General features: G+C 39.9%; 1 protein-coding gene across 1 annotated transcript in view; it reads right to left on the reverse strand.

Moving 5' to 3' along the window:
• Positions 1-673: 673 nt before the first annotated feature.
• ETAA1 (Ewing tumor associated antigen 1) overlaps positions 674-8,701 on the reverse strand; it is a 15,507-nt gene continuing 7,479 nt past the window's right edge. The window contains exons 4-6 of the mRNA XM_018563903.1: positions 7,290-7,396; positions 4,453-6,314; positions 674-1,165 (exon numbers count right to left, since the gene is read on the reverse strand). Coding sequence (XP_018419405.1) covers positions 1,041-1,165; positions 4,453-6,314; positions 7,290-7,396 — 2,094 coding nt within the window. The 3' untranslated portion in view covers positions 674-1,040. The remainder of the gene's footprint in view (positions 1,166-4,452; positions 6,315-7,289; positions 7,397-8,701) is intronic.

The raw sequence follows: 8,701 nt of genomic DNA on the forward strand, positions 1-8,701 counted from the left end.
TATCATAGAAAATTATTATTTTTTAACTGGAACGCGCCAAAAACGCACTGCATGCATAGCACCGCGTCTGCAGATCCGCACCAGAAAATCATGTGAACAAGCCCTCAACACGGATACTACTCTGCAAGTGCATGTGCACTTAGAGCCAGCTACAGAGCAAACCAAGAGAGAGCTTCAGCGCAGCACTACCAGACCTGGAGCCTCTCCCTGTGCAAGTGCCTTCCTCAGCCTCTCCAGCCAATGCTGGTAAGACCATGTCAAACTTTTAACTAGAAGGAAACAGTAGGGGGAAATAGCAAAAAAATTTAGCTCAGAAACAAAACCTAGGGGGAATTTTTTATTTCTCACCCCCCTTTCACATAAGCTCCTAAGCCGAATGACCCAGGAGGGCTGCTTTATCCAGCCTCCTAGCGCAGTAGCCAAAAAAAAAAAATACAAGTAACTATGTGTAAGAATGGTCCTGATAGGTGAGGGAACACAAATGAACTGACACTTGCAGGGATTCTGGTGCTTTTTTTTTGTGAGCCTTGTTTCCTGTTTTAGATGGGTGGAGCTACACAGACTCTACAAGGTCTCTGCCTTTAGAAAATGTATGTTTTCAGGCCTAAAATGTGAATTTTGCCATGTGTGCAGGGAAAAGGTTAATGGGATGACAAAATTCTACATGGTTGTATCAGATATACAAGAGGAATGAGTTACAATCATATTTATTAAGCAAATGTAACACCAGCAAAACACATATAAAATGTTTACAGCACTATATGAAGGAACATTTTCAACTTTCAGCTATGTTGTGTAGTGAAGACAGACTCTGAGACAGTGATCTTAGAAAGCATGATAAATACAAGTTCACACATTTTATTCCTGAGCACAGCAGGATATTTTATACAAAAAAAAGTTTAACATTGTAAACATTTATAAAACAAAACTATAACAACATAGTGTTTGCTGTGATTTATACTACATTTTCTCACAGAGAAACTATAATATCCAACAAAAAGGTCAACTTCTATGACAGAACAATAGATGTTTTTGGATCATCACGTTGGTGCATTGTCATTGGAACCCACTCTTTCTCTCATTTTCTTTCTAGCCAAAGCTTCCTGTTTTTTCCGCTCAATCTCTTCCATTGAGCACTTCTTACTTCTGTCTTCTGAGACAAAGACTAGAACAGAACAGAACACGGATCATAAATATATACATATGTGAATGGGTTAAAAAGCTTAAAATATGCAACAAAGCAAATGCTACTTGGAGATATAAAGTGAACTTATCTAGGAGATCTCACAGCAGTTCTCATTCACAGCTGTCAAATGCGGGTCAGTCTGAACAGGCAAAGCTCTAACACTTTCCAGTAGTGTCGGAGCTCGCCTGTTCCATCCCGTTCCCCCGTATTCCTATTGGCCGAACACTATGACAGGTCACCTCCTTAGCTAAAATGAGTGAGTGATATGGTAGGGGGCAGGCAAACAACCACTACTAGAATGTCCAGGACAGCCAGGTTTCAGCTGCAGTGGAGGAGAATCACAGTTGTTGCAAGTATTTCTAGATGCCTACAATTTATACCTACTGTTGGCTCTAAATTTCCCCCGTCCATGCTAAAAACAGTGTGGATGGCAGAATCTCCCCCGCCACCTATTGTACTCAGATGGCCAACACCCACAGCTGTCTAAATGCCAGAACAGGGACTGCAGCTTATTGGGTGTCAATATTCGGCCGACCATTTTCCACCCAGCTCCCTTGATTTTGTCATTGAGATTTGTTAAGCCAGGTGGTGATAAAGGCATCCAAAACACTCTTTCCGATCAGTAAATAGTTTGCAAACTCCACCTTAAGTACATATAACAGTGCTAAAGCATAACTCCATGTTGGAAGGCTTTTAGCAATTTCATTGCAGAGAGCTACCTAATGCAAATTCTACTGAATTTCACAAACTGAAGCTAAATGACTAGTCCAAGTATTGTATTTAGAGAAAAAAAAAAAACAATGCCGCTGATAGCACTGAGATCATCATATTATTATACAGGGTTTATATAGCACCACCAGTTTGCGTAGCGCTTTACAATATAAGTAAGACATTACAATCACAATACAATTCAAGACAAGATGGTAAGGAGGGCCCTGCCTGTGAGGGCTAACTATCTAAAAGGGAGGGGGAAGTGATACATGAGGCGGTATGAGCTGAAATGACATTTCTAGGTGAGCACTTAACACCGACTGTGTACATTACACTCCCATAAAGAAACCAACTTTTTTTGGCAGTTTTAGAAAGACATAGCTGTCTGCAGATTCAACTAGACATATTTTTACTATTTAAAAAAAAAAAAAGAAGAAGTGTAGCAATTGTATAACAAGGATGAGTCCTTGAATTTACCTATTCAGAACAAAATAACAGTTTTTCCTTATAGCCCAACTCCTCTGCTACTAATACTTAAATTACCCACACTCCCCTGGCACACTAATTGCCTTGAAAATGCATGGCACTTCCAAGTATGCAGGAACATGTGACTCCTTCCTCACACCCTGAAGTGCACAACACTTCAATGGACAATTTCCAAGCCCAAAGGCTGTTATGTACCAACAAACAGATTTCTACACAGGGCTCTGAAGGGCAACTGGGGCAAGAGGAGAAAGGGAAGGGAAGTATTGTTAGAAGAGAGGGGATATAAAGAGAACCTGTAACTTAGCCATGAATAGGACATGTTCATACAAAAGAGCACACAAGGAGCTACATTTTACCTACCACTGACATAGATCAGATCTGCTGTATATGATCCTTACTAGAATTACTTCTATATCCCAATTAATCCACAATGTGGTAGTGAAGTTCCACCTTTTCATTCACTACTGCATAATTCAGGCAACATAGGTCAATTACAGCAGTATGGTAGAGAACAATTGTTTTCTGTGTGCCCTGTTCACACAATACATGTGCAAAAAAACACAACTCAATTGACAGTGTGAACAAGGCCTCAGTGTGGAATAGAGAATGTATAGCGCGGCATACAGAATAGGATGGTATGTTATATAAAACGTTTATCATTGCATATAGAATAAGGGAGTGCATAAGAAACCTACAGCATACCAGAGAATGAGGAGGTGCAGAACAGGAAATGGACAGCATAACACATGGAAAGTGGTGCAAAATAGTAAACATTCAACATATGAAATAAGGATAAGGAATTACAGCATGGCATACTGACTGAGGCGATGCGGAAGAGGGATCACGGCTGTTTCTTAAAAAGCGCAACAGTGACCCTATTTGTTTGCTGTCCTGGAAAAATTCGGTTTCGACCCCAATTTTATTGCATGGGTAAAACTTTTGTATACTAAACCTCAAGCTAGACTAGGAGTGAACGGTATTATATCTGAACCCTTCAGTATCAACAGGGGCACCAGACAAGGCACTGGCGCAACAGCTCAGAGGTCAATCTGATATTCCTGGTTTATTAGTGATAAATTGAAATCACCTCATATTTATTGCCCCTTTGTGGTGTATTTTGGGGTATTCCGGTGATCTTGATATCTCCTCACACCAGAAATCTCTTATTACTGTTCTATGCAAAAAAAACCCTCCCCGAATTGTTATAGACTGCCAAAAGGAGTACTCCCCCTTCTTTGATGGAATAGAAGAGTTTGGGGGATCGGACGCTGCCCCTATATAAAAATTAACCTATAAGGCCAGCGGTTTCCCAAACAAATTTGATGCTATTTGGTCGATGGCTTGATATATTGGAAGTTACTAATAAGAACATTTAAGTTTTCCCAATGTACTTTTTATAAGTTTGGTGAGCCAACCTTGATGCTGTTTACTATGTCTATCCAATACCCCAAGTTTCTTCTTTGTGATGATGTTTACATCTATTTCTTTTTTTTCTTACAAACTTCTGTATCTTATCATTGTAACATTACTTCTCGACATTGCTGTTGTATATTTGCAAAAACCTAAAAAAAAAAAAAGAAGCATAACAGTAACATAAAAGCCAGCAGAGCGAGTCTTCCACTACCCACATCCTCTGCCACGCTTGACATAAGATGATCTCGTCAGTCAGAGCTGCAGAATAAGTGAGTAATGGAAGACTTCATATGCTGACTTAAGTGTTTACAGTGGCAAGTCAGTGAGTTGTCACAGTGGGTCCTGTGCTGATGAAGTTGCGGATGGGCCGGGTGTGCCAATTTAACGGCTTATAGTCTGAGCAGGCAGGTAAGGATAGGAGATCATCTTTCCACCCGCTGCCCTTATTCCTGGGGCTCTCTCCCCCAGCATGGGCCCCATAGGAGCCAGGTGGGCATAATGGTAGCAGATGTGCTAGTGAATTTGACTTCTACAGTTGCAATGATGGCAACAATACGAGTGGGGATATACACCAAGTCTCTAGACAGAAGAAGAGTACTGCAGCTTGGATCTCACAGGCATTCTCAAATAACTGTAGTAATAGTTTGTTTACATACCTTTCGATGACTGTATGGTCGATTCTGAAAGATGCCTTTTTAATGATGACTGCTGACTTGAGAGCACATGTGGCTGCAAATTAGGGTTTCTTTTATTACCATCAACAAAACCTTGAAGCCCTTTAGAAATGCTCTCTTTTTCAGAAAGAGAGCTATTTGTGTGGACAGACAGTGCTGGAGAAAGCTTAGTTCTTGTAAAAGAGTACTTTGAAGGTGCCTGGGAAGTTCTTGCATTGCTTGCGGTGGCCTGTAGATTATTTACACCTTGTGAGTGAGGCTCTTGATACTTTTTGGACTCCGCTACATAAGGCATAGAGTTTGACCTGCTGAAAGTTGAAGAAGCCTGGTTTGTCCTTTGGAAGGAGCTGTTTTGAAAAGAATTCAAGCAGTTTCCACTCACAGATGCAGGAGAAACACCCTTGGCAGCCATTTTATTAGAACTTAATGTGTACCCACTGGATTTATTTGAAGCACAAGAATAGTTTGTGGTAATTTTGGTTTCAGATTTATTATTTGTGACACTCTTTGTGAAAACATTAAGACTTGAACTAGAGACCTGAGTATTTCCCACAGATGCTTGAACCTGTGTCAACCTTTCAACGTCATCGCAGACCTGATACAATAGGTCATCATCATCGTCAGCCTTATCTTCCCACAGACTTCCCTCAGATTCACAAAACATTTCTAGGACTTCATCAGAAAACTTAGGGTCATCCCATTCATCAGAGTAAACAGACTCCTTGTTTTTAGAGACAGTATGAGTTTGCTGTGCAGCTTGGACTTCCTTTTTGGGTATTTCATCTTTTTCCTTTCTAGAGCTTAATGGTTTAGATGAAAAGGTATAAGTTTTAGATACTCCAAAGTTAGCGGAAGGATTTGTTGAAGAATTTAGACCAGTATCATTTGGTTTTGGAACCTGGGCCCCCGATGGTCCTAGAGCATGTGCAGTAGAAATCATCCTGTCTCTTGTACAGTCTGCTGTTCTCTTCACATGTGAGGTTTCAGATCTGTTTAGATCAGGCGTTTTCATTTTACTCCCCTCACCTTCATTTAATTTTAGGGGTACAAATTTAAAATGATTAGGCTTATTAGAGGTTATGACTTTAGCTGTACATCCAGAGCTGTCTTTCCCTCCTACAGTATGTAGATTAGCATCATTTGCTGTTTTTGAAGTTACGTTACTTTTTGGAGTAGCAACCAACTCAGGATTTTGAGTAATCTGCATTACAAAAGAATCGTCTTCAAGAATGTCTTCTCCCCAGTCATCTTCAAAGTCATCCTGGCTATTTAATTCTGAATGAGCCATATCAGAGGATTGAACTGGTTCCTTTCCACTAGACCCAGCTTGTTTAGAAGTTTGATCACACTGCAACATATCTGATCGTACTTTTGAATTGAAGGAAAAACGACCTGAAGTTTTATTGCTTTCAGGTGGAACTTTATGTTTAGTAAGTAACTGATTTTCCCCGATGCCATTTCCTGTATCTAAAGCAAACTCAATACTGCTTGTAGAAACATGGGACAAAGTTTGACTTAACCGTCCACTGCATTTCTGTGTAGAACAATCAAACAAAGCATTAAATGCTTCTTCAGCCTCCTGGTCCACAGACTTTTGACTGCTCTTTTCTGCTCCTATACCTGAGCTTTGGCTAACAGATTTCAATGCTAGAGATACTTCATCTTCTTCAGGAATGTATTCCAGGAAAGAACCACTGCCATCTTCCTGAGCACCACCAACATTAACAACTTTGTTTGCTTTGTCTATCAAGTCATCAGAATTCTGGTCTTTATGTTCAACCAAATTCCGGTCTAACTGCTTTGCCAATTCCATGAGTTCTTCTTCTGTTTTTAGGATTCTAGATCTGTAATAGTAAGCAAAAAAATGAGTAAATAAGCCCACAATTCCAGCTCTTTCATTAATATGATGATCACACAAAACAAGCATGTCACGAACCAAAACGGGCATATAATGCCAAACGCATAAACATATGGTTTTTGTGGTGAAAATTGTATCAAAATAACTAGTAGATCCAGAGGTATAGCAAGATAAAATGACGTGTTACATAAACGTCAGTGCTGCCCAATACCACCTCCTGATTGCTCAATAAGGGTGCTCATACCATTACAGGACAAAGTGTAGCATAGCTATGCCTAACTTTAATAGAAAATTCCCCATAACTTTAGCTGCCCAAAACTATGGATCTAATATTGTCAGCACTCCCCGGTGGCCAGAACCCCTAGAAACTCCAGTGAAATTTTCAACAAACCCCTTAACTCCACCTGTTTGAGTTTAACAAATGGTCACTTAGACAAGAAGTGATGTATTCTTTGAAGCAGAGAAGAGTATCATCTGGTCCCCATATCTGGATTTACTGGGTCATTTTTGAGGCTTTGGCAGCAGATGATTGAACTTGGGGGTGTTAGGAAAGTACAGAAGGATTAGCCATCACCCTGTTTTTCCCTCCTTCACTGGATCAGTCAATCTTCTACATGTACTGCTCACAATTTCAAACCAACGCTTCCTTTCAGCCATTACTCACAAAAGACCTAGAGGGGAATTATCAAAACTGGAGCAGTTGCACAGAGCAACCAATCAGCTTCACTTTTGTTCAGTTAAGATTTGAAAATGAAAAAGAGAAGCTGATTGGTTGCCATCCACAGCTGCTCCAGATTTTCTCTGCTCCAGTTTTGATAAATTCCCCTCAATGTCTTTAACATTATTTTTAGGTAGTATCTGCTAGTGTTACAGCTAAGATGGTCCCCCAATGTCTTGATCAGCCAACATCCATAAAGGCTTTCAGCTCGACTACTTTTTAGAACATGCAAATGGAGTTTACCTATGCATTTTAGTTCTAGTGCGGGTTACTACTGGAGTGCACGGGATAGCATCATCTCCAATCCATACACCGAAGTATGAAGAATCAGAATTTGAAGGCTTTCCATCCTGGAAGAGATCATCTACATATTATTTTGAAGTTAACAAACAATCCATGAAGAAACATAAAATAAGCAAGCCAAATAAAAATAACCATGTACATATTTGTGCTTAATAACCATTACCCTTGTATTAAGATTGTAAGCCCTCACGAGCAGGGCCCTCCTTACCATCTTGTCTTAAATTGTATTGTGACTGTAATGTCTTCCTTATATTGTAAAGCGCTGTGCAAACTATTGGCGCTATATAAATCCTGTATAATTAATATTTAAAAAGTGGTATATTATACTGTATCTGTAGCTGTTAGCAACCAATGTGTTTTCAGTGCTTCCTGTGTATTTTACAAACTCTGACATACATAAACTAGGGCTGGGGAAATTAACGATTAATCGTTAAACTTTTTGATCGATTAAAATTCTTTTGATGGAAGATGAAGACTCACCTCTCCGCCGGCTTCCAGTGACGACACGGACATCGACGTCACCGGACTCCTCCCCCAAGTGGCCCAGTCGGCTAACGAAGGGAAGGGGGAGGAGTCGGGTGACGTCAATGTCCGTGACATCACCGGACTCCTCCCCTTCCCTTCGTTAGCCGATGGAGCCACTTGGGCCGGTGAGTTTGCCGAAGAAGCACCAAGCTTCTGTCTTATCTTAAACTTATATATATGCACTATGTGGCTCTCCATTAACCCACCCACTACCCCCCCTATCACGCTCCCAGAAAAGTGCCCATTGAAATTTACTGATAATATGTTGCAATCAGGTCCTTACATGAAATGGAATGGACAGGTGCTGCTACTTCAAATATTAAGCTAATACTTATGTTTAAATCAGCACGTTATTATTCTGAGTTGCCCCACTCAAGCGGCGGCCATATTGAGTGGGGCACGTGAGATTAATAACGTTCTGGATTAGTGTGATCCTAGTTAATTTTATTACTTCATTGCTGTGCTGTATGTGTATAGGCCAATGTAGTTGGATCTGTATGTGCGTTATAATTAGTCGAAATTAATCGATTAAATTTTTTTTTGATTAAATCGAACACAAAAATTTTAATCATTACCAGCCCTAACATAAACCATAAATAATCCAATCTAAATAAAAAGAATATCAACAATTCAAAAAGTTCAATAAGTGCAGTCCAAAATTGTGGAAACCATCCGTTAAAAAAAACAAACAAACAAAAAAAAAAAAAAACTACTTGTCTAAGAACTAAAGCAGGGGCCCAATCTACTTGTGCCTCATGACAATCTACTTGTCGTGATACAAAAAAAATCTTACCCAAAACTGTATTTAACTGTGCCAAGAAGTGCTT

Source organism: Nanorana parkeri, unplaced genomic scaffold (genome assembly GCF_000935625.1).
Source record: "Nanorana parkeri isolate BGI_ZX_2015 unplaced genomic scaffold, ASM93562v1 scaffold709, whole genome shotgun sequence".
Lineage (NCBI taxonomy): Eukaryota > Metazoa > Chordata > Amphibia > Anura > Dicroglossidae > Nanorana > Nanorana parkeri.